This window comes from Poromitra crassiceps (assembly GCF_964638095.1).
Source record: "Poromitra crassiceps genome assembly, chromosome: 4".
Classification (NCBI taxonomy): Eukaryota; Metazoa; Chordata; class Actinopteri; order Beryciformes; family Melamphaidae; genus Poromitra; species Poromitra crassiceps.
Genome location: NC_139626.1, coordinates 28334793 through 28361091, shown reverse-complemented (window position 1 = coordinate 28361091; position 26299 = coordinate 28334793). Strand labels below are relative to the sequence as shown.

Below are 26299 nucleotides of genomic sequence, written 5' to 3'. Positions count from 1 at the left end.
ACACACACACACACACACACACACACACACGTCTGATTGGAGATAACGCAGCCCTAAGTCCTAGAGTAGATGGTCTCTGTTTGGACAAGGAAAAGTTTGCACTGTGATTCAGTGGGCGGGGCCAGCTCAGTGGGCGGGGCAGGACAGGCTCTCTCTCTCCTCACTGCAATCCCTCTGTTGCGTTAGCGTGCAGACAAAGCTAACATCATGGTGCCACACTTACTTATTTTGCCCAATAGTTTCATAGTCTTTCACAATCACGTCGACGTAGGAGGAGGAGTCCAGCGCCGCGCCCTTCAAGTCAAACTCCAGCACCTGGAAGCCGGTGGGATGGGAGAGACACAGACACACAGTTATGGAGACTAATAATTATAATGCTGCCAAGAAAGAGATATCTCATGCAGCCAATGAGATGAGTTTTTAATTAAGTGTAACCTGAGTGATTTGCCTACAATAGCATGACTCATTCATTTACTTAATGCCCCACAATCGACTATTAACTTGGTAAATAAGAGATACCCTGAGGCCTGTCTCACAAAGCAAGTTCAACAAAGTCAGGGTATATGAGGTAGCCGTAACGAAGCAAGTTCAACAAAGTCAGGGTATATGAGGTAGCCGTAACGAAGCAAGTTCAACAAAGTCAGGGTATATGAGGTAGCCGTAACGAAGCAAGTTCAACAAAGTCAGGGTATATGAGGTAGCCATAACGAAGCAAGTTCAACAAAGTCAGGCGTATATGAGGTAGCCGTAACAAAGCAAGTTCAACAAAGTCAGGGCGTATATGAGGTAGCCGTAACGAAGCAAGTTCAACAAAGTCAGGCGTATAATGAGGTAGCCGTAACAAAGTCAGGGTATATGAGGTAGCCGTAACACCGGCTTCACTAAATCTAACATTGGCAATTCTAGATAACCGGTCTTACAGTACATAGCTGGTTATCAACTGGCTCTGTCAACCCAGGATTTACCAAGGCTATGATCGTGTTCGCATGAAAGAGGCAGGGTTTGTAACAAATGGCCAATCGCATGCAACAGATCCAGATAAGATAATTTGGATAAGATAATATGAAAATATTGATCCCTGTGAGGAATTAGATTGTTGCTCATTAGTTCCCTATAACTACTCTAAATTGTGTGTACCTTATTGTAAAGTGTTACCATATAGGCTAATCAAACAAAAGCCATACAGACCAAATTATAGGATGATATAAGCCCTAACATTTCCTGCTGACATTTTCAACACATATGCATTGGAAAGAAATTGATAACTAACATTGGGTTCTTCTCAAGAAGAACAAATTCTTATCATGAATAAGGGTATTACAAAACATAACCGTGAAAAGTTAAAAACTTGTTTCCGTTTTCATTTACGTCCATCTCCCTCCCTGTTTCCAGAGAGCTGACTGGCCAGAAGGCGGGCCTTTCATACGTTTTGATCGGATACCCTGAACTTGCTTTACCATAGTGATACTGATACCATGGTGATCTAACCGGGTTACCCTTCGTGAGACCGAGAAACTGTTCATTTGTATACTAACTGACAATGATACAAAGCTGGTTGAAAATCTGCAAAATTGTCCTTTAAATCCGACGTTAGCTCGCTAACCCGCTGATCTGGCTTTGTGAGATAGACCTTGGAAAGAAGGAGATCAGTGTGGCAATCAATCGTGTGATGACTGTGTTAAAACATAAATCAATTAGGCATGAGGTCATCTAATGCAGGGCTTCCCAATGTGGGGGTCGCGAGCCTCTGGCACCGTTATTTTGGGGCTTTGGGGGCTGAAAAGTTTGGGAACCCTTGAACGCTAAACTGATTACTGTATGGTGATGATGGAGCCTGCTTTTATTTACTTTATTTTATCTAGCACTCTGCTGTGTGTGTGTGTGTGTGTGTGTGTGTGTGTGTGTGTGTGTGTGTGTGTGTGTGTGTGTGTACCTCATTCCATACGGGATTCAGCTCACTGTCGATTGTCTTTGTCTTCTTCTTCTCATCTGAAAGTGAAGTTGATTTGGGTGAAAATTCATTGGAAAACATTTTCAGTTTCTCATTGACTCACTGAGTTGCCATTTATCTTCAGCCAAACATCTCAGGTCTTTGATTTCTAGCAAGGTGTGACAAACCCTCAGTAGCTAGTATCAAACTGTTGTAGCCAACATTATCCGGATAGGCTAGGATTTTTTTTTAAATGTACTGTATATATTACCGTGGTTTTGCTCATATTTGTTGCTCAACCTATACAGCAGTCTTCCTGCGTGAAACAACTGTTTAAAAGCAGGGTGTGTTTGATCTCTCTATCATGGTTCACCGCTTGCACACGGCGAGCAAACAACATTGCAGTCACACGGAGATCACAGTGATCAAATCCAGCGCACCTGGGAAGCAAAACATGTCATGAAATAGTCAAACGGTTCCTGACGGCACTAGGAAGCTTCTCCTCTCCTAAATTCGGCACAGGCTGTGGAAAGACTGTTTTTAAAACGGTTGTTTCACACAGGAATACAATTTTAACTCCGCCGCCTAAACTACTGGCTTCCGTTCAGTTCAGAGTGGATCATAGAGGAACGGAGAACAGCGGAACATATGGGGCTAGATTTAGCTATATTTCAAGAAAAGTGGCAGCAGTGTGGAAGCTAGTGTAGAAGTGAGTGACTAAGCTAATAACCATAAAAGCACAAATAATTGACCAATCTAAAAAATAAATGTGCAGTATTTACCCTAATGAGACAAGGAGCAAAATATTAATGGTTAAAACTGAATAATGATGTCACAACAGTCTAATCCTAATGTTAATTTAAAATTTGACATTCCTTTAAATCTAGCTTCAAATGGCCAACATTTTAGAAATAGCTAAAGGCCGGTTGATAGATAAATCATTCAATCATGAGTGGATTCAGCACACTTTATCGGGGCAGATTCATTGAATCATCATTCCAGATCTATTCAGACCTTAGGTCGCTGCCGAAAATCTTTAGCCGGGCGACCTTTGGTCCTCAGAATTGTGGCTTGCATGCCGGCCCTGAATGGGATGTTGGTGCAGCCTGTCAGCAGGCTGCAGTTCTGCCTTTGCAACATAGCCTACAAAGAAGCTGAGGAGATGTGGCACACCGCTGGGAGCAATATGGCTGATTGCCCACATCATCAAACCTGCTCATTCAGAAGGAAATAACATGCTGACTCTTCTCACTCCAATGACACATCATTTCATTTGAGCTATCCCTCAAATTCCTCAAGTCTCTTTGCATTTCCACTATAGGCTACCTACTCCTTTATTTTCTTTTAGCCTGTAGCCTTTTCCTGCTTATAGTCTACTTCCATACAGAAGCCAGTGCCACCCAGGTTCCTATACCTGCTTCCCTCCAGCTGTCCTCCTTTGCACTTGGACATGTGTTTACAAGGAGGCAATATATTATATTATATTATATTATATCATTATTCTCATTTTCACAAAGTGATGCCTAAAGTGTAGGTACACAGCATAGAGTTGGACTAGACTGTCTAAAACAGCCCCAACATTCCTGAAAGCTGTGCTGGACTATCTAAGACAATGGGTAATGTTACAAGTTCTAGGCAAGAGATGCAAAAGAACTACAGCAACCCTATAGGCATAGTTTTAGAAAGATATAGGCTATAAACACCAGCAAAACTTTCTCTTTACGAAGTGTGACACCACGAGATTAAAAACAAATCAAGTAGGTTAGCCTATAGCCTAATGAGGTCACTATAAATGAGACAGTTTGAGTCACTTTAGGATATTACAAGTGACTTTTCCCTCATACGGAAGTTGTAGTTTGTGAACGTGTGTCTTACCTTTAAAAATGACAGATGCAATCGGATCAGGACTTCCAAGCTTCTTCTTAGGGAGACCTTTAGCGGATTCTACTCTAACCCGCAACATTGTTAAAAAAAATCAACAAATCAGTGAAGTTTCAGAATGCAAAGTGTAGACTAAAGCTGGCCCGTCGTGCTGGCTGTAGCATCCTCACCGCCGCCGCATCATCACTGAAGCAGCAGCCAGCGGGGCTGCGCGAAGGAGAGAACATTCCCCCCAGATCAGATCCCTCCCAGTGTGAGAATGAAGGGAAGTGATGAGGGGGCGGATCACGGGTGTGTAATTAACCCGACTGGCAGCGAGCTGCCATCCTATGACCCGAGCTACAGCCAGGAGTTCTCAGAAAAATGACTTTTAAACTGAATCAGATGTTTGGGGGGGGGGCTTAGGAAAGGATAGCCTACCATTAAAAAAAAACCTCAACATAACAGTAGGCTAGCTAATATGATAATCTAATAAACTAGGCTACATAAAATCTCCCCTATGAATGCTATAGAAATAATGTTACACTCTCTAAATACCGAATGTGATGTTTACACTTTAATCAAACATGTCCTGTAGCCTATGTTAATTATCGCCAAGACAATCCACCCGAGTTCCCAAATCTAAAATAAATCACTATAGGTTTCAGTTTACAGTTTCACCTCACACGAGGCAAATGCATTTATGTCTTACTTTGGCTCCATCTAGTGGCTCTTTAGAGAAGATGTCTCATCGTAGCCTGGGTAAACCCAGCCCCCAGCTCTCAGACAGACCCTGCTCACTAGTCACTAGCAGGTCTGAGAGCAGGTCACGTGGGGGCTGGGTTTACCCAGGCTAGTCTCATCGCCCTGGGCCTGATGGGACTGTCAAAATGAGTACGGATTCGCCTACATCCCGGCTCGAACCCCACAGTGATTTAGGGTCGCATATCCTACAAGCCAACGTGCACATTCAGCGGAGGAGTGGTGTCATCTAGACACCATGGCATGAGATGAAGTGTGTTGGGTTACACACATACACAGGGCCTGGGGGTAGGTGTGAGGGGTTAGATGGCACATACACACACAGTTAAATACAGTGGAGTAATGGGCACGCACACACATTTATATTAAGAGTGTAGGGAGATAAATTAAGTGTGATTAGAGGAAAGAGAGATACATTGTTTGATGATATAAGAGTCAGGTTATAGAACAGGTGCATGCTTGGGAAATATACTGTAGTGGTTAGCTGAAGATGTGAGGACATGTTTTGATGGAAAGGTGTTGTAAGTCGTATATTGACATGACTAAGGGATTTGAGAGAGCACATTGAAGTGACAAGTTTTAATGTAATGTCACTTTCACACACCGCAATGTTTTGGTGGCGTAATAAGGGTATGTGGAAAATGGTCCATGGAAAGTCACAGGGTTGAGGGTTGAGGGGTGAGACCACAAAAGGGGAAGGTCAGGTAGTGAAAACTGCAAAACTAGTGGTTCCAAAACTGGGGTACGCGTACCCCTAGGGGTACATGGAGCTACTATAGAGGGTATTTGAAAGGAGAAAATGGAAAAATCTAAGAATAAATCATGAAAATGGATAAAACGTTAAAATAAATCTAATACATTTAGTTTTGTTCAGACAATTTGCTTATTAAAGTTTTGTTGTGATGCTTTTAAATGTCCATTTTATTGTCTTCTTTTATTTTATTTTCCTGTCAACCATTTTATGGACTTGACTTGACTTGACTTATGTCAAACTATCATTTACAATGTTTCATTTCTGTTCTAACCACCTCCAAAAGCTGCTGCAGATTATTCCCAGAACTAGTAATATCATCCGCAAATAAAACAAAATTCAACATCCTTGATATTCTTCTGAATGCACCTACAGTCTGTAGGCCTACTTCACGCCCACAGAACCCGGTCAAAGGAAGTTGGGGGGGGAACACTTGTTGAACACAAGTTTGATGGTATTCGTCTAATCACGATGTATGTTAACAAACTGATGCATGTGGGAAATATGAGCGAACATGTGGCATCCAGGACATCCGTCTTATCATCGCTCATTAGTTTCCGTTTCCGTTTTGACCAGCTTTCCCCTGCATGAATTACAGACAGGGAGGCGGAAGCATTTGAAAATTCCAGGAGGCAACGTGTCTATTGTCCAGCAGGTCGGCTCTGGGGGTTGGAGGTGCAGTCTCTTTGTGTGAACTCCAGAAACAGGTAGCACAGATGCTGACAGTCCACCCGGCCCACACAGTCCATATCTACCTCGCTGAAGAACCTCTCCAGCCATGAGCTCCAGAGCTCAGAGCCTGCTGGAACTCCTCAAAATGGTTCCATGTTCTCCACTTGCTCCTCTGATCCTTCCACTCCTTCCATTCTGTCTGTTTTCTCCTGTCTGTGCTCTTGGATGGGACACCCTGTCTGATGGGGTGTGACAGCTAAATGCGTCTCCCAGCAGCCAGGCTAAGTTTCTCTGCAGGGTTGACTCCACAGGCTGCATCGCAATTCCTGCTGTAGGGAATCTCCATAAACAGCCGATGGTATTCTCTTTCTTAAAGCAGCCATAATGTTAAATTGACTACTTCACCCCCATTCTGAGCCGATCTCTGTGGTGTTTACAGGTGGGGGTTGTTGGTGCTGCGCACACATGTACAAACCAGTCAACTCAGCTCTCTCTTTCTCTCTCTCTCTGTGTTGTGTATCGCTGTGGAGTATGGTAACTTAGAGCCTGGTGTGGTGTAGCCTGGGTAAACGCAGCCTCCACGTGACCTGTATGTACTATCAGTTACGTTACAGGCAGTCTGTGACATCACGTTGAAGGCCGGGTTCACCCAGGCTAGCGGTGTTCAGGCGGTGGCTCGCGGCCTCAGCAGCAGCCTCTGGACGAGGTGTTGACCGGCTTGCTCTGGATCTTGGCGTTGGACCTCTCTGCGTTGCCGGCAGTGGCACCGGGGCCCATCCTCTTCTTGATCTCAGCCGCCATGGTCATGAAGGCTTGCTCCACATTGGTGGCACTCCTGGCGCTGGTCTCCAGGAAGGGGATGCCTAGGTTGTCAGCAAATTCCTTAGCTGCGATGTAATCCACAACCTTCTTTGTTGTGAGGTCGCACTTGTTGCCTACTAACAGCTTGTTGACATTCATGCTGGCGTAACGGTTGATCTCCTGTAGCCACTGCTTGACATTATTGAAGGACTCCTGATGGGTCACATCGTAAACTACTATAATTCCGTGCGCCCCTCTGTAGTAACTGGACGTGATGCTGCGGAAGCGCTCCTGACCAGCCGTGTCCCAAATCTGAAGTTTGATGGTCTTCCCATCCAGCTCTATGGTCCTGAAATTGAAGTCCACACCGATGGTACCGATATAGCTCTCTGTGTATGCGTCATCTGCAAACCGTAGAAGGAGACAAGACTTTCCCACGCCAGAATCACCAACCAGGAGCAGTTTGAATAAATAGTCATATTCGAGATTCATCGTTGACTACACAAGATAAACTGTTATTACTGTAGATACTGCTGTTTGCCGTCACAGCCAGATCATAAACAAATTATGGCTGTCACTCTATTATAATGCTCGAGTGACATCACTGATGACATCACTCACTGATGACATCACAATTGCTGGAGTGACATCACCAGTGACATACTCACTGATGACATCACTCAAGCTGAATTAAAGTACTTTTGGTGGTGACCCGTTTCAAGTAGTACAAAGTATGAAAGAGTAGGTAGAGTTCAAAGAGGGCATGTTATGAACAGTCCGGACCCTTAACAGGTACTAAAAAGTTATGTTTTGACGCAAGATGGCCGACATTCCGTGACTGGAACCCATGTGACATCGGGCTAGCTGTCTGTCGCACATTTGCCACGCCGTTATTAAACTGTCTTACCGCCATGTTCCCAGACCTCTCGGCCCGTGCCAGCACGCCGACCGCACTCGCTGCTCGACAGCTTGGACTCCTTCTCCTCCTGCGGATCCTCTCTTCCTCTCTGTCCCCCTCCCCCCACCGCAAACAGAAAACAAGCACGAATGTGTGTTACTGTCGAGCAATTGTGATGTCATCGGTGATGATGTCATCAGTAAGTGATAAATCACTGATGATGTCTGTGTTCCAATCTGCTAGTATAAGTAGTTCCCCTTCGAAGTGGACTGCACAGGGTATTCAGCAATGTTAAGGAATAAGGCTGAATACCCTGTGCAGTCCACTTCGCAGGGAACTACTAGCCGATCGGAACGCAGCTGATGTCAGTCACAGTGGCTCTGTGTGTAACTAGAGAAGGGTCCTGCATTCCGATCAGCTAGTAGTTAGTTCCCCTTCGAAGTGGACTGCACAAGGTATTCAGCCATGTTAAGTAATATGGCTGAATACCCTGTGCAGTCCACTTCGCAGGGAACTACTAACGGATTGGTACGCAGGTCACTGATTGCGGTCAGAAAACAAGCACGAATGTGTGTTACTGATGACATCACTGATGACGTCGAGCAATTGTGATGTCATCGCTGATGATGTCATCACTGAGTGATGTCTTCAGTGAGGTCATCACTGATTATGTCAGTCACAGTGGCTCTGTGCGTACCTAGAGAAGGATTTATGACATCACTGATGATGTCATATACATTGTGACATCATTCAGTGATGTCATAAATCACAGATGATGTCACATATATCCATAGACATTGGGGCAGTGCCAGGGATGATGTCATCAGTGATGTCACTTGAGCCAATTGTGATGTCATCGGTGATGTCATCGGCCCCTTGGATAAATACGGGCAGTTCTGTTGTCCCACAGCCCTGAGATTATGGACGACCCCATCAAGTGCCCCCTGTGCATGGAGCTGCTGGATATTGATGACATCAACTTCTTCCCCTGCACCTGTGTTTACCAGATATGCCGCTTCTGCTGGCACCGCATCCGCACAGACGAGGACGGCCTCTGCCCCGCCTGCAGAAATCTGTACCCAGAGGACCCTGCTGTGTACAAGCCCGTGTCACAGGAGGAGATGATCCAAAGGATGAAAAATGAGAAGAAGCAGAAGCAGAACGAGAAGAAGCAGAAGGTAACGGAAAACCGAAAGTATCTTGCAGATATCAGAGTGGTCCAGAGAAACCTGGTGTTTGTTTTGGGGATGTCACAACGGCTTGCCGACCCCGAGGTCCTAAAAAGGCCAGAGTACTTTGGGAAGTTTGGGAAAATCCATAAAGTGGTCATCAACAAGAGCACATCTTATGCAGGTTCACAGGGGCCAAGTGCCAGCGCGTATGTCACTTACATCCGCTCTGAAGATGCTCTAAGAGCAATACATTGGATGAACAATGTGGTTGTTGATGGTAGAAAACTCAAGGTTTATTTAGGCACAACTAAACACTGCAGTTACTTCCTCAAAGGTATGCTGTGTGCAAAACCAGATTGTTTGTTTCTACATGCTGTGGGGGACAAAGAGGCTAGCTTTACTAAAGAGGAGATACTGTCGGGCAAACACAAAAAGTGTGAGCAGAAATTTCTCCAAGACCTCTATAAAATAACCCCTCCTAGCTTTGTACAACCTCCAGAATGTGCAGCAGAAAACTCAAAGTGTGAATCCAACTCAACACAGAGAAACAGCAATGCTAAACACACGTGGCCGGCACTTTCAGGGCATAGCAAACTGGCCAATGGGCTCTCGGAGGACCGCAAGTCCCCTCCACTGCTAGACTGCTATCAGGAAGTGATGACTTCAGATGGGCTAGATGCAGAGCTGGCTCCTGGCCAGGGTACTGCCCTGTCCCCCTTCATCTCTCCTGGCCAGGGTACTGCCCTGTCCCCCTTCATCTCTCCTGGCCAGGGTACTGCCCTGTCCCCCTTCATCTCTCCTGGCCAGGGTACTGCCCTGTCCCCCTTCATCTCTCCTGGCCAGGGTACTGCCCTGTCCCCCTTCGTCTCTAACTGTGACAACAGCCCCAGTGACAAGCCTCCAGAATCGATCAGTCTGGTAAATGGAGAGACTTTACAACATGTATCCAAAAGTGACTCCAAACCCAGCATGGTGGTGTCCATGCTTGTGGCAGCCCTCACAGCCCATTCGCCCTTCGAGGGCGTGGCAGCAGAGTCCCAGTCAGTCTTTTCAGACAACAGTCATTTCCGACATCCTAAACATCTTCCCGCCGACCTGCTGCCCCCCTTCCTCAGCTCCCCGCACGGCGGCTCCGACTGGCCCATGAGGCCTGAACCACCGAGCTTCTTCACATCAGACACAATACCAGTGTCTTCCTCCCCAAAGGCAGCATTTGGTTTCGGCTCATCCACCAAACAGCACCAAAACGACTTGGGCTTTGACCCATGCAACGTCTCCCTTAACGCCTTGGCCGACCTGATAGACAAGGAGCTCTCGGAGCGGGATCAGACCCCCTTGACCCCAGTGCCCCCATCTCACGGGTCCCACCCCAGCCTGCTGCCCCCCAGCCCAAACCCTGGCGCCTCTCACCATTTCCCCAGCGGGCCTGCTCGCCTCCCCCAGCTCCACCACAGAGCCATCTACAGCTCCTTCTGCTTCCCCGGCAGTCACAACAGCCAGGCCAGTCAGCAGCAGCAAGCCACCAGACACACCTGGATGGGTGTCCCCACCTCCAATAACCTCACACACTTTAACCACTCAGCCAGTGCTGCCTCACACCTGCTTCTGCCCCCTCAGCACAACACGGGACTGGGAGGCATCCCCATCTCAGAGAACAGTGGCTCCATAGATGGCTTAAAGGTGAAAGAGTGGCAGGATGGTCTGAGAGCTCTCTCCTCCAATATTAATATCAACTTCAGGGGCCTCCCAAACTCCTCTTCCTCTTCATCCTCCTCATCCTCCAATAGTGTTAACCACATCAGCAGACAGGTAGGGCCAGCGGGCCTCTCACACAGCCTCAGTTGCGACTCCGCGACCAGTTGGATGGACCCTGCTATCATCACAGGCATCCCTGCCTCAGCAGCCAGCAGTTTAGACTGTCTCCAGGATGACAAGCGGCCACACCGCCTCAAGGCCCTGCAGGCGCTCACAGAGATTGACGGCCCAGCAGCCAGCTCCACGGTGTCCACTCGCCAGCCCTTCCACAGCGGCCTCCTCGACGGCCACCTCCCCCTCCACCACAGAGCCGCCGGCGGCTGGGCTCCCTACCTGCCTCCCCCCACAGCCAGCCGGTTCCTCTCCCTTCCTCCAGGCTTCCAGACAGCCTTGAGACCTCCAGGTCAGCCCGCCACAGAGCTGCTACTACAGAGTGCCACCACTGAACACAGACTACAGCAGACACCCCATCCATTCCCACTACCATCTTTTACCCATACCCCCTCTCCCTGATGCAATCAATACGAACATACATCTGAGCATGTGCACAACTTGCCCTGACTGCACCTTCTAGTGACAATGGGTACTAGTTTACCGCATTTGATTTGTATTGTATTGTGTGTGGGTGCCCCCCCCTTCTTTCACTGTTGCCTTATACGTACACATCTGAATACTGTACATATTACCGTTTTTTAAATGATGTACCACTGACTTGCACTATATCTTGTAATGCAGTCATTGCATAATAATTTCACACATATGTACATGAATACACACACCAATCTGCAGAATATGTTTTTAACAAAATAACAAACATGCTTTCTTCTTTTTTCCTCATCCTCTCTTTTTGTCGACTCTGGAAGGGATATTTGTTTTTGTCTTACTGTTATGAAGAGCACAAAGAACAATATAGCGGCAGGAGTCAGTCAGTAGAGTTAACACACTGTTTTTTTTTGTTGCTAAAGTGAGGTCTTTAAATAACTAGTGATTAAGCATCAACAAAATATAATTGTTTGTAAATTGAAGTCATGATTTTGCCTAGGTATTCACGATTACCTTTGAGGAATGAATGAAGGAAGGAAGGAAGGAAGCTGTGAAGTGTGAATGCGCTCTTGAAGCTTTGCCCCAAAGACCCTCATCCATCCCACTTCAACAGGAGACTGTGAGACAGAGTTAACCCTCACAGCTAAGACCCAGACGGTTGTGAAGCAGGCGAGGTGTGTGAGAGAGAAAGAGCTTCTTCTGTGGTGTTTTATGGCAGTTGGCACCTTTATGTTGCATTACCGCTTCCTTCTGGATTTATCCACGGTTTCCCTACTCTAAAAAAGAAAAGAAAAAAGAAAATTATTTTATTCCCATGATGATTAAATCTCCCATACCAATGATTTAAGTATTGTATATAAAGCTATTTCAGAAAGGTAGTCACTATTCTTTTGATGACAATGATTTATTAACATGAGCAATATTGACATGTGATCAATGATTATGAATAACAGATTATGAATGTTCAATGGTTATAAAAAGTTCAAAGTCTTTGGCGATTAGACTCCATCACGGGTCTGAGATGTCATGCTGACGTCATTGTGAGACGTCATGCTGACGTCATCGTGATGAAGGGGGTAGTGAAGTCGTGAGTAGAATAGGATATCCCCCCGTGGAGTCTAGACCTGGTGGTGGTGAACTAAGAAGGCTTCTGGAGATCTCCGACCTGGAGGAGAATGGGGTGGAGGAGGGTTGCGGCAGCACTGAAATGGCAGCAGATAAGAGTATGAGAAGGGAACAGCTCTTAAAGGTTGCCGCTAAAGCTGTGATTGTCTGAATGGGAAGGATGTGGCCAGCTGTGATTGGATTAGCAAAACCTCCTTAATCAGGTAGATGCATAACACCTGAAGGAGAGAGGGAAATGTGTAAGTGAGAACATTACAGTGACTCTTTCTGAAATTATGTTAAAACTTCACATAATCTATAAACTGTATAAAAAAGATTTCAGTGAGTGTGTGAAATCAGTGTGTGAATGCGCACTAGGAAGTCGTTTGGTTGGACAGCGGCGGGAGGGGGTCACGAACCCTAACCACAAAGATTTTTGAGGGTCGTGGCTCAAAAAGGTTGTGAACCACTGCTCTATTACGTGATCCATTCTTCTCCGTCTCATATCAGAGGAAGAGCTAAGTTAGCACTAAAGCACTAAAGCACTAAAGCTAAGTTAGCACTTAGCTTAGCACTTAGCTTTTGGGCTTTTAAAAAGGGGGGAAAGGAGCTCACTGATGACATCACTCGGGCTGAGCATGCTCAATTGAGCAATTGTGCACCGCTGATGTCACGATGTCACTCTTGAGTGTGTGTGTGTGTGTGTGTGTGTGTGTGTGTATGTTACATTACGCCCTAAGTATGGTATAATCATAGATCATTTCATTAAATTTTATGATATATCGTTCCCAGTTTTATTACTTGTTAGGATGATATGGGATTAGATGGAGACATAGCAACTATAGCTGTAGTACTGGAGGTTTCCCACTGGGGCAGCTCTAGGGAAAGTACTGACTTCACTGGATACATACACCTTCACTATATTACAGTGTAATATATATAGTGAAGGTGTAACATGACATATGTTCACCAGGGGGCGGTATATAGCTGCTGTAAGTGCGGAGAGGCCTGGTTTCCATTAGACAGCAAAACAAGGATACCCTTATTCTCATGTTGCTGGACTAGTTATTGTACCAAAACAAAAATCTAACTCATTTTTTTTTAAAGGATAGTTCAGATTCTTTGATATGAGGTAGGCTACTTGACAACAACAGGCAGTCAGTGTACTCCATGCAGTAGAATGCAGACGGCACGGTGCCAGTTTGGAGTTTTACATTTTTTTCTCACTACAATCTATTACATATTACTGTCTTTCAAAGGCTGTGGAGGACTCATTTTTAAACCTAGCATGATGATACTGATACCATATCAAACTAGAAGACCTAAGGAATTCAGTGGCACACCTTTGGCGAGGGATAAACTGGCATGGCCATTTTCGAAGGGGTCCCTTGACCTCTCACCTCAAGATCCCACATCAGACTGTGTGATCTTCCATAACTTGTATCTTTGAAACTGAGAAGCGAGGACAGATCTAATTAAAGGAAGCTTGCCAGTTAGGGCTTTATGAATGAGTAGGCTGTGGCAGCACTGATCCGTGGTGTCTGTCCATCTGCGTTCATTTCTCTGTTCACTTCCATTCATTTTCAAAGACAGCTGTCAGTCTGTCCGTGGAGCACTCATGCATTTGACAGATTTGATAGAGGTGATACAGTTGCTTTGCCTCAGAATTAGTGGAAAGAATGTCTTGTGATATGACACATGTAGTTTCAGGTTAGCCCTGCCTCTGTCTCAGCTTGTTTCAGGTTAGCTGTGCCTCTGTCTCAGCTTGTTTCAGCTGGGTTGATGTCGTAAAGCCATTTAAAGGCTTTGATGAGGCAGACAAGGATTACAAGTCTGGAAAATGTGCTGGAGCAACTGAAATGACTGTTTAATACATAGCACTTTTCACTGGGGAGACGCACCTTACAGCAGTGCTTCCCAACCTTAGGGTCGTGCCCCTAAGTGGGGTCGCCTGGAATTCAAATGGGGTCGGCTGAAATAAATAATATATATATATATATATATATATATATATATATATATATATATATATATATATATATATATATATAAAAGGGAGTGAGTGGTCTCTGTGTCTGTTTCAATTTTTCCCCACATGTGATGTCATTGATGATCTCAATGTCTATGATGATCTCAATGTCTATGACATCATCGCTGATGTCACAATGTCTGACATCATCAGTGATGTCACTCTAGCAATTGTGATGTCATCATGTATATGACATCATCAGTGATGTCACTCCAGCAATTGTGATGTCATCATGTCTATGACATCATCAGTGATGTCACTCGAGCACTCGACGATGTCATCAGTGACTCGAACAATTGTGATGTCATCAGTGATGCAGGGTTGATTAATTGTGCGCTGCGCATGCCAATACAGCAGGCGAGGCCACGCTGCAATCCGTTTCAGAGAAAAACATGAGGACCTTCTTAATGAAGACTCAGTCAAGAGTCAAAATACTTGACGAGGATGAAACCCCCAAAATATTTGCCATGATATCATCACTGATGACATCATAACTGATGACATCTTCACCGTTATCCGTTCCTGACTGAATGAATGAATGACTCACCCCAAAAGCCTCTTGACCACACGCTGCTGCGCACATGGTAAAAAGTTAGCATACTGTTACATGTGATGATGTGACATCACTGATGATGTCATTGATGATATTACCGATGTTGGAATTTGTCAATCTGGGGTCACAAGCCAAAAAAGGTTGGGAATCCCTGCCTTACAGTATAAGGTGTGTAACGTGCATGCACACACACACACACACACACACACACACACTTTAGCTGTAACAAATAAGGGGAGTCATACACAAAAGTAAAAGTTAAAATAATAATTTATTCACTAAACCTAATTAGACAACACAAACTACATTCAACAAACGAACATTAAACAGAAAAGGTCTGAAGATCTTATGCCCAATGAGTGCACCGGGCCCAGGTGCACCCAATCAGCCCCACGATCCCAACACAAGGCTCTGAGGCTGCAAGACAGGTCCAGGAGAGTGGGAGGGTCATCACATAACTAAGCAAAAATGTGATCAGATGGGGGATCCTGGGACAAAACTTATCAAAATGGGGTCCGTGGTCTAATTTATGTCAGTTTATGGGTCCTTGATGTGAAAAGAACCACTACTGTAATTAACCTACAACATTTCATGACAGTAATAGAAAGAAGGGAAAATGAGTCTGGAATGTGACAGTAACATGTTGCTCCCTTTGTGATTGATCTTTTTCACAGCAGCCATTTTGTGTCTAAAAGTCAGGAGGTAATTCCAATCCATTTAGGTGTTCCAGAGCTGGGACCATCGTTAATGTTTTGGTTGCAGCTGTGTTACTTCCTGCCTTTGAGACACAAAATGGCTGCTGTGAAAAAGGTGAATTGGTATCCAATGGACAGATGAGGAAACGATTGTATCCCGGTGAAGCCTGCAGTGATTCCCATTGTGAATGTCCAGATGAGACTCCGCTCTTCTCCCTCCCTTCTCAGGTGGAGTGGACAGCTGTGTCTCTGCCTCTGGAGTCTTCTCAGGCAGAGTGGACAGCTGGTCTCTGCCTCTGATGTCTTCTCAGGCAGAGTGGACAGCTGGTCTCTGCCTCTGGAGTCTTCTCAGGCAGAGTGGACAGCTGGTCTCTGCCTCTGATGTCTTCTCAGGCAGAGTGGACAGCTGGGTCTCTGCCTCTGGAGTCTTCTCAAGCAGAGTGGACAGCTGGGTCTCTGCCTCTGATGTCTTCTCAGGCAGAGTGGACAGCTGGTCTCTGCCTCTGATGTCTTCTCAGGCAGAGTGGACAGCTGGTCTCTGCCTCTGATGTCTTCTCAGGCAGAGTGGACAGCTTGTCTCTGCCTCTGATGTCTTCTCAGGCAGAGTGGACAGCTGGGTCTCTGCCTCTGATGTCTTCTCAGGCAGAGTGGACAGCTGGTCTCTGCCTCTGATGTCTTCTCAGGCAGAGTGGACAGCTGGGTCTCTGCCTCTGGAGTCTTCTTAGGCAGAGTGGACAGCTGGGTCTCTGCCTCTGGAGTCTTCTTAGGCAGAGTGGACAGCTGGTCTCTGCCTCTGGAGTCAGTGAGGATTTCACAGCTTCTCCCATCTTATGGCTTGTTCCTTCAATCCAAACCATCTAAGCCTTGCTGGCCCTGCGCTTCAACACCAAGTCCAAGAGAGCCCTGCGTTACCTGGGCCCTCTCCTCTCTGTGGTGGCTGGCTGAGGTTTAGCCGTGGACCTGATGAAGTCCTCGGTGACGACCGTGGCCTCTCCCAGCCTCCGGACGCAGCGCTGCACCACCCTGACCACCTTCCCCAGCCGGCGGTCCAGAGCCTGCAGGTGGGGCTGGCTCAGCACGGGCTGTAAGGGGTCTCCCTGCAGGGACTCCCGCATCACATCGCTCAGACGGTACTGCGGCCGGAGGAGCAGCTGTAGCCGAAGCAGTGTGGAGCGCTTGATTCTGGAGACGGTTTGATACAGGATGGAGGGGGATGGGAGGGTGAAGAGCGATGAAGGAGAGAGGGAGCGTGGAGTAGGAAGGAGGGGGGTGGGAGGGTGAATATTGATGAAGGAGAGAGGGAGCGTGGAGTAGGAAGGAGGGGGATGGGAGGGTGAAGAGCGATGGAGGAGAGAGGGAGCGTGGAGTAGGAAGGAGGGGGATGGGAGGGTGAAGAGCGATGGAGGAGAGAGGGAGCGTGGAGTAGGAAGGAGGGGGATGGGAGGGTGAAGATTGATGAAGGAGAGAGGGAGCGTGGAGTAGGAAGGGAAGAACAGAGAGACATAAGATTCAGGATGGAAGTAGGCGACCAGATGGAGAGAGGATGAATTGGTATCTGGCATCTGATATTTAGTATTTTGCTTGTAAATGAAGTTTTGATCCAAAATGAGATATGAACCATAAAAAACAAAGTATTCCACTTTAACTTCTGACATGAGAGTTAGTAGATGTTGGGGGTCATCTCAAGACATTTGATTGACCCAGGGGCCACACTGAGTGAGGTCAGGGGGCCGCATGCGGCCCACGGGCCACCAGTTGCCTGCCCCTGGCATAGGCTATACATCATAATACGGATGGATTTCAGATCAGCAAAATGTTTCAAAAATACATAATAGAATTTTGGAATGAAACATCTGCCCCCCGTATAGTCCAGAAACAGCAAATAGAGACAAAGTGACCACTTACATGCAGCACTGAGACAGTGGGGCCAGAATAGACATCTCGTCCTGGGAGTGCTTCCCAAACCTGAAACACAGGACGTGACATCACGGGCGATAAGGCAACGGAAGAGCCAACATTATTTCACAAAATGCTCTGTGACCTCTCTGTGACCTCTCTGTGAACTCTCCGCTCACCCTCTGGCATTGTCAAAGTGTAGAAGGAATCCATCGTCTCCAAATTTGGTGAAGATCTCATAGTGGTGTCTGTCCATGTTGCCTGAAACAGAGGGCCGAAGAGTGTTAGATAGTAGACTTGATTCTTATTATAGAGACACTGCATGAAATAGGCCACGCCCATCACGGGGGAAAAGCTCCGTTCATTTCCACACACCAGCGTCATTTTCCTTGAATTAAACATAGCTAAAAGCTGTTGTGTGGTGGGCTGCGCAGACAACAAATGTAAGAAATCGCCAGTTAAAGTTTTGTTGTACTCTCAAGGAAAACAAAGAAGCCATTGAGAATTGGCGAGAAAAAAAATGTGGATGTTGCTGTCAATGAAGTAAGTTGGATGCACGCGACATAGGAGAACGCCAGAATTGGATGGGAGTTTGTGTTTTCCCCCGTTTTGGGCGTGGTTTCTGAATGATGATGACGCGCTCCACAGTGTCTCTATAATTTGAGAAGTGTCCGTGTGCGTGCGTGCGTGTCAGCAGAATTCTGTCCAGCCGTGGCCGTGCTGTTTTAGGTGCGATCGGGCTGAAACCTCATCAGTGATGTCATTGATGATGATGTCATCAGTGATGTCATGTTCCAGACCAGGGGGGGCCTGGCCCCACGGGTCCGCTACTGAATAGAGTAGCGCAGGAATGAGTCCTAAGACCTGACTAAGACCTGGATTTGTGCTGAACACAAAGGCCGCAGTTTCATCAACTTTCCTTAACCCCATACAAAAATCCCATCGACTTCCCGATGAGGGAACCAGGAAGTGCATGACTTCTGGGTTGATCTGCAAAAATACATCATGCCGTACTCTATCGTGGAAGATGGTTTGGGATACAATACCCATGAGGAAGTCGAAGATGGACATGTCTATGATGTTGAGGAGCCGGTTGCCTGAGTTGTAGGGATACAGCTGCTTTATGGTATCGCAGTAGAACGGATTCATCTCCCACCTTTCAGACAGACAGACAGACAGAGGAACAGAGGAAGGACATTACAGCAAGGCCGTAGCCATGGAGTCAACATTGGGGGGGACCCCCACATGTTGGCATCATCATGCTGTGGAATATTCTTGTACTGCAGAATGATTGAGGTCACTGCTCCTCCACGTGAGAGTGAATCCAGATCCAGTAAGATATTAACTGTGAACGGTAACTTGGATGTTAGCTTGGATGTTATTCCTCACCAGATATTTGCCTCTAATGCTGTTTAAAAGGTGCTTCTTGTGGTATTTTAACATGAATAAATCATTGCCAGATTACTTTTGAGACATGATTATAATTACCATAAACACTGCATTGTACATGCCGTCAGGTCGGATTTAATGGATTGCTTTATGGCACAAAACAGGAGGAGGGCGCTGTTCTTCCAGCACAAACAGACCTTTCACTGTTTCAATGGCATACGTTTGAAGGAGTGAAAGGCTGATGGAAAAATGACTTGCGACATGTTTTTCCTCTTCAGTGAATAGAAAAAAAGAAAGCCTTTGCCGAAGAAGCAACCATCCTTTTTGCATCAGGAAGCAACGGGCTTGATGGGAAATGTGGTCTTAAGTTTGAGGAAAAACTAGCACTCACTTTCACATAATGAGATGGAGGCTTAATTGCCTAGGTCCCATTTGTAATTTGACAATGACATACCGGTATACATGTAGATGTTTAAAAATGCTACGTGTTGCACCTTTAACGAAAACTCAACTTATCTCAAGTACCGTGACGTTAATAACAGCATGGCTGCTGTAAATGTCTTTTACTATAGGTGTGTGTGTGTGTGTGTGTGTGTGTGTGTGTGTGTGTGTGTGTGTGTGTGCGTGTGCGTGTGTGTGTCAGTGGGCGTAACTTGAACCTTTTGCCCTGAGTAGGCTAATAAGTGCCATTCTCTACGCACTGAGCTACACTGGACGAGTCAGGACGACACAGTTCAAGGCATTCCTTTACCGTTTCGTCTGATTGCTTAGGCACTATTTTTGAAACTATTGGCTTTTTTTTTTGCCAAACTACACAGACTAACCACATAACCTGACACCACACCAGCAAAACATCTCGCAAAAGCAAACAACTCTTCAAATTAGTTTAGAAACGTGTGTTTTTGCATCAGATAGTAGTACACACAAACCATCATTTGCATAAGTACACGAAGCACCAAATACACACTGACAGTATAAATAAAAATAGAAACACAGGTAACATTATCCATAAGACTTCATCCACATCACATGAGATGTTGTCTTGAGCTAGGCAGCATAAAGTATGGCCTGGAGTGCACTTTTTGTTTTTGTGGGTGGGCGTCCGATCTCTTTTCCTCAATGGGGAGATAAAGGAATTAATACCCTATCAGATATTTCTTCTGATAATGTACTCGGTCTTTCGAGGACCTGAAATCCCAATATAGTCTACCTGGCACTTAAAACTCCGAGATGCCTTGCGTTCATACAGCGTTCCCTGGGGAGAATAATTGAAGTTTCATACCATTCACAAAATCTGCACATGCGAGGCCTCTAAGGGCTTGGTTTCCAGTATTTACATTTGTATCAGTAAAGCTGCGGAAAAAGCTCTGCAAATCAATACTAATTGGTGCCGAGACCTTGCTATTTCTGGTCATTAATTCATTAATTTGAGTACAATTAATTGAAGTACAGTGTGGAGAAATATCCTCCTGTCATCCAGGAACCCTAATCATCAAATGAGACTTGCACAAAATCCTAATTGCCAATTATGCTGCCTGGGTACCACCGGTACTTTTATTCATGGTTTGGGAATGTCCAGATGTATCACTATTTTGGAGAACTGTAGCTACTGTAGGGTGTCTGTATTGTTAGGGGTTTCCATTCCTTGATCTCCTGTTATTTTGAATGATTTTAGGTGGTTTGTTGGTAAGCCTCACTGCTGCTAAGAAAATGGTGGCACAAAGATGGAGGCCCCCTCACAACCTGTCTTGCCATTATTGGTTGTCTTCTACGGTGGATCTGGCTAATTTGGTGATGTCTGTGGCCCGCATGCATGGTGCCAAGGTGGAGAACATTGACCCTGTTCTCCTCTTTTATTGGTGCCATGCATGCGGATCCAGATTGATTTGTATGTTATTTTATTTTGTTCATGTTACTAAAATGGGCTGACTGTTTTTTGTTGTGTTCATTTCATTTGTTGTTTGTGTTGCTCATTTGTAGTTTGACCTGCGGGGAGTTTTTTTTTGGGAGGGGTGATTGGGTGTTTGTTTTTGTTGCTGTTTGCTTGTTTTGTATTGTTTTGTTTGTGATCTAAAAAATACAAAAATAAAAAGATTTATCACACAAAAAAAAGTATGGCCTGGACTGGAGTGCCGTATCCAGGCCCGGCATGACCCCTGATCGATGTCTCCTCAAGCCTCCATCACCTGTAGAAGGGCCGCTATGCGTTGGTGGGGGCTGGTGATCATACACCTTCCAACACCATGCAGAGAAGAATGCTTTCATACAGCTCAACAGTCACGTGGCATATTTTGCCCCGGAAGTGAGTTCCCCATTACGGTTTTGCAAAAAGTGTGTTATTAAATGCATTGACTACAAGTGTTAATGGTTTCAGAGATAGCGTTTGTGCATTCATTCAAGGTCTTACTCTTCGCGGCCAGTGAAGGTGTAGGAGCGTATCCAGGGGTTGGGGATGGAGACGCGGGGAGCGATGCTGAGGCCGGGCAGGTAGGCAGACAGAGAGCCCTCCAGCAGGTCGGGGCTGCCACACACAGCGTACTCCGTCTTACACACATACAGGCACTTGGCAAAGAAACATGTGTTGTTGGCTGTTGGGAAGGAGAGCAAAATGGCAGAATACATATGACCAGTTACGTTTACATGCCTTATTATGGTCAGCGTTGTGTTTCCCTATAGCTAACGAAACCCTGTCAAACTCACCCAAAATACACCGTGCTTATGCTTAGGGTAATGCTCCGTTTGCAATTTGGGTTTTATTAAATATCTGATATCGGCCAATCATATCTCCAATATGATACAGCAGGCCTGCAGGAGCCACATTGACAACAAAAAAGAAAATATTTGCAAGAGCCACAATCCAAAAAATTCCCTTTCGTCCCTTTATCTTTTTTTTTTTTTTAGATTTGTATCTATTTAATTTATGTAGGACTTAAAAGAGCCACAACTACCCATAAAGGCTCTAGAACCTCCGGTTGAGTATCCCTGTGATAGAGGCTCCTGCCTGAACACAGCTACAGGAATCTGTAGAAAAATGTGTGTGGGGGGGGGGTGTTGGGGGGAGTCTTTGCCATGTTCAATAGTGTTCAATATTGTGTTGTTTTCTTCTTCAAATTCATCATTTGAAAACAATGTTTTCCAGATTTTCCTGAATAGTTGGGTGACCCTGCTGCTCTACTAAATCATTTCAATGCTCTCAATGCAGGGGCGTTTCTATGGGCGGGCCCGGGTAGGCACAGGCCCGCCCACTTCTTGCCCTCGCCCAGCCAATACATTTTTTTTTTGCTGTTGTTGTTGTTGTCGTTGTTAATAAATCACCTAAAATGACAATGTGTGGTTTGCAGTCTTTGTCTACTCTGTTTATTTGTGTGATTCAAATATTCAATATGCATGGGAGATAAATAATTTTGAATAGAGTTTTTTAAATTGATTTAACACATTTCCTCAGTCAGCTCAGCCATGAAGACAAACTCATTCTGCCAGGCCGCTCAGCTCAGTTGGAAAATAATGCCATGACAGCTTTGTAGAAACCTTGCATTGCAGTCAGCGTACAGACGCACTGACCATGGTCACAACCACGTCAGTGTGTGGTCGGTCATGTGGTCTGTCACATACGTGGTCCATCAGTGTTCCTCCTCGTCTTATGATCAGTGTACAGACGCACTGACCATGGTCCGGACCCCGTGTGTGGTCGGTCAGGTGGTCAGGACCCACGGCAGCTCAGAACAGCCCCCATCCCCCTGAACACTAAATCACAACTAGACAATACTGGCCTACACCTAGTTTTAACATAATACCCGATCATTTATATTTATTGCTGTCATCAATAATTACTGCGATCATGCCTTTTCATCGCTGGAGCCTTGCTTGTCGAATCAGCTCCCAGGAACAATTAGGGCCTCGCACCCTCACAGGTGAGGGAGGGTATGCCACACCAAATGGTTAATTAAAGTGTTCCAAAGTATAGGATGTTGTGTAGACAGACTGTTCTTCACAAGATACAACACACCTCTAAACAGTCGGTGTCAAGTAGCTCTGAGATGCTACTCCTCTTGCACACCTAGAAAGTGATGTGTTTTGTTCCCAGCTGTTTCACAGCAGTTTCTTTGGAGAAGAAGAATGAGTAGCCTAGAACTGAGTAACCTAGTTGGCATGAGCAGCGATAGCCACCATGGAAGAACAGACAAAGGAAATATTAACAAAAGAAAATGAAACGTCATCAACAGAAAAAAAACATGGAAAAGATGCAGAGCAAAATCATCACAGCAATGGCTGAGCACCAAAGGTGCAACCAAATTGAGTGAGGAATCGGATCTTGCAGACATCTATTGAAATGCTGTGTAGCAAATAAAAGACAATAATAAAGAACAATATTGTGCTTGTTATTGAGCGGAAGATGAAATGATGCCCTTAGCAATAACTTATTGGCAAGAGGAAATTATTGCTCCCTGTGGCTCTATTTCACCAGAGGAAACCGATTGTAGGAGAAAACAAGCACAGATCCCATAAGTTACAGGCCCACGCTCTGTGTGCTTCACCCAGAGGGCATTCTGACGATGTGCATCACCTCACTGACTGACTGACTCACATGAATTTGGCTTGTGTTGCCCTCGGCTGCACCATGGGAAAATGATGCACATAAAGGAGACATGGGAAAATTCCAGTGAAGAGAATAAAAGAATTAACAGGAATAAGTCTGTGTGATTACATGGATGCAAGAATTCCCCTGTGCCACAACAAAGCCAACAAAATACCATGTAAGTTAATCTAGGGCACCCTGAACGAACGACAGGAGGAAAGAGCTAGAATTTAGACACATTATTTTTTAGATATGCATGGGAGATAAATAATTTTGAATAGAGTTTTTTAAATTGATTTAACACATTTCCTCAGTCAGCTCAGTCATGAAGACAAACTCATTCTGCCAGGCCGCTCAGCTCAGTTGGAAAATAATGCCATGACAGCTTTGTAGAAACCTCGCATCCGTCAGTGTTCCTCCTCGTCTTATGATCAGTGTACAGACGCACCGACCATGGTCCGGACCCCGTGTGTGGTCGGTCAGGTGGTCAGGTCAGTGTGGTCTGTCACGTACGTTACGTGGTCCTCCGCCTTATGTGGTCAGTGTTCCCTCTATAGCTTATCTTCCTGCAGTGCTCTTTAGTAACTGCCCAACAATGATGGTCATTGACATGCATTAAGACGAGAAGGAACACGGACCACGTAGGCTACGTGACAGACCACAGGCACACATGACCGACCACACATCAAGGCAAGTGGTCGTGACCATGGTCACGACCACTGTACACTGACTGACGATGCTGTACACTGATTGACGATGCCTTAAGATGACAAGGAACACGGACGGACCACGTAGCCTACGTGACAGACCACACTGACCAGCTGACCGACCACACACTAAATCGACCGGACCATGGTCAGAGCGTCTGTACGCTGACTGATGCATTTTGACGAGAAGGAACACTGACGGACCACGTGACAGACCACACTGACCACCTGACCGACCACACACTAAGTGGTCCGGACCATGGTCAGAGCGTCTGTGCTGACTGACCATGCATTAAAGTGAGAAGGAACACTGACGGACCACGTGACAGACCACACTGACCACCTGACCGACCACACACCAGTGGTCCGTGGTACAGTGACGGACCACACCAACTGGTCCGGACCATTCGCTTTAGCGCCCCCTAGTGGTACAGACCAATGGTCTGTACAGACCACTGAAATGGCTACAACCCCTGCTGTTCAACATTACATTTCATTTCCTGTGTGATGTTTGCATCGGAAATCTACCACAATGCAGCGCTGCCCAAATGCGCAAAATTGGTTGTTTTCTAGAGGCAAACTTGCTAGCTAATGGTTTTGTAGCTTAAAAACGCAGGGCACATCATCTCCAGAGTCTAATGCATGATGACTTCATGACATCCAGAAATTTAAATTCCTAGATGTTATGGATTGTCTGTGCCCCACCAATTTTATCCAGGCCCACCTATAATTGAATTTCTGCCTACGCCACTGTCTCAATGGAGGGTTAGTTTCAATGGATCTAGCTTTAGTGCAGCTAGTGGTTCTCAACTGCTGGGTTGTGGCCATTTTGAGTGGGTCGTGGTGAATGTGTATGTAAAAAGAAGTTCTACTCCTTGAGGATGCCGGCGTCCGTGGTCAACATTACTGTCTTTCAGAGGCTGCTCATTTGAGAGTGAACATACTGGTCTCCTCTGAGACCTCAACTCACCCATTGGTAGCAAACATGTCATGCTAGCTAGCTTGTCAGGAAGGCTAAATAACGCTCTAACCTCAAGATATCTGAATGAGAATTGGTTCAATGATGCCCACTTTATGCTAATCCCTATATTTATACAGTATGTGGGTTGTGAGGCTAGATCAGTTGAGATCCACTGCATTAGTGTGTATCATGGTCTGAATGCTGATTCAGAAGATTTCCCCCTGCCCAGAATAAAATCACAGAATATTTGTCATTTTTTGGCATAGAAATGGTCAAATTGCAAAGATATTGAATATCTGCACAAACTCTCAGCTGTCAGCAGCCTCAAAGCATCAATATTGACATTGGCAGTCAGTCACATTCATCAAACCCTGGTTGCACAACAGTCACATTAGTCTACACTTGCACTTGGGAACATGGAGCTTATGAAAGAGCGATGTTTCATACCAGGTGAGGTGAAGAAGACACTGCGCAGGTCCTCGTTGTGGGTGACTTGGAGGACTTCTCCTGTGACGTTCACCAGCCGGCCCACCACCGGGGGCACCCTTCGGAAATCCAGCACCCTAAAAAAACAGGTGGTGATGGGGTATATTATTTCTAATGAAGGGACCTTTATCTCCTTACTTCATTTCACAATGAATGTTTAGTGATTCTGATCGATGAATAACTCCCATTCACAGTCGCTAGCTGCTCTGTGCAACTCAGCAGGCATTGATATCAGAGCCCACAGCCCCCCGAGGGCCATATTCCAGCCATGTTTTAATAACAGTCATCAGACTATAATCAGTGTGTGCATGTCAATGGCTTACAGTCAAATTGCTGGCATTCCCCAACTGCCGACTGTGAGCGATAATGATCATGGAACCTGGCAGCCAAAACACACAACACACTTCCAAAGACATGAAATAGACAGCGGAGAGATAGTCTTGTTTGTCTTTTGTTTGCTGAAACGTTTTTCTTCTTTTTACTATCTTCCACATTTTAAAATAATAGTAAAGACATTACAACTATTAAATAACACAAAATGGTTTTTAGATAGCTTTGGAAAGAAAATTTTGAATTTACATAGGCATCAACTTCACAATTTTTGTATATACGTGTATAGAGATACTACAGTATATACGTGTATAGAGATACTACAATATATAGAGAGATACTACAGTATATACGTGTACAGAGATACTACAGTATATACGTGTAGAGATACGACAGTATATAGAGAGATACTACAGTATATATGTGTAC

General features: G+C 45.5%; 2 protein-coding genes and 2 pseudogenes across 5 annotated transcripts in view; 1 reads left to right on the top strand and 3 right to left on the bottom strand.

Moving 5' to 3' along the window:
- LOC310775382 (myoferlin-like) overlaps window positions 1-3973 on the bottom strand; it is a 64391-nt gene extending 60418 nt beyond the window's left edge. For both annotated transcript variants that reach the window (XM_083635528.1, XM_083635529.1), the window contains exons 1-3: window positions 3806-3973; window positions 1934-1989; window positions 224-315 (exon numbers count right to left, since the gene is read on the bottom strand). In XM_083635528.1, the coding sequence (XP_083491654.1) occupies window positions 224-315; window positions 1934-1989; window positions 3806-3893 (236 nt within the window). In that variant the 5' untranslated portion in view covers window positions 3894-3973. The remainder of the gene's footprint in view (window positions 1-223; window positions 316-1933; window positions 1990-3805) is intronic.
- A 2686-nt stretch (window positions 3974-6659) lies between these two features.
- Window positions 6660-7268, bottom strand: LOC310775402 (ras-related protein Rab-1A pseudogene; annotated as a pseudogene). Its single transcript has one exon. The product of its transcript is annotated as a ras-related protein Rab-1A pseudogene (transcript).
- Window positions 7269-7687: 419 nt separating this feature from the next.
- On the top strand, window positions 7688-11114 carry LOC310775720 (CCR4-NOT transcription complex subunit 4 pseudogene; annotated as a pseudogene). Its single transcript has 3 exons — window positions 7688-7709; window positions 8569-9546; window positions 9690-11114. The product of its transcript is annotated as a CCR4-NOT transcription complex subunit 4 pseudogene (transcript).
- Window positions 11115-15171: 4057 nt separating this feature from the next.
- fam20a (FAM20A golgi associated secretory pathway pseudokinase) overlaps window positions 15172-26299 on the bottom strand; it is a 28797-nt gene continuing 17669 nt past the window's right edge. Inside the window, exons 6-11 of the mRNA XM_083635537.1 lie at window positions 25502-25617; window positions 21218-21398; window positions 18468-18577; window positions 17601-17682; window positions 17431-17490; window positions 15172-16707 (exon numbers count right to left, since the gene is read on the bottom strand). Coding sequence (XP_083491663.1) covers window positions 16434-16707; window positions 17431-17490; window positions 17601-17682; window positions 18468-18577; window positions 21218-21398; window positions 25502-25617 — 823 coding nt within the window. The 3' untranslated portion in view covers window positions 15172-16433. The remainder of the gene's footprint in view (window positions 16708-17430; window positions 17491-17600; window positions 17683-18467; window positions 18578-21217; window positions 21399-25501; window positions 25618-26299) is intronic.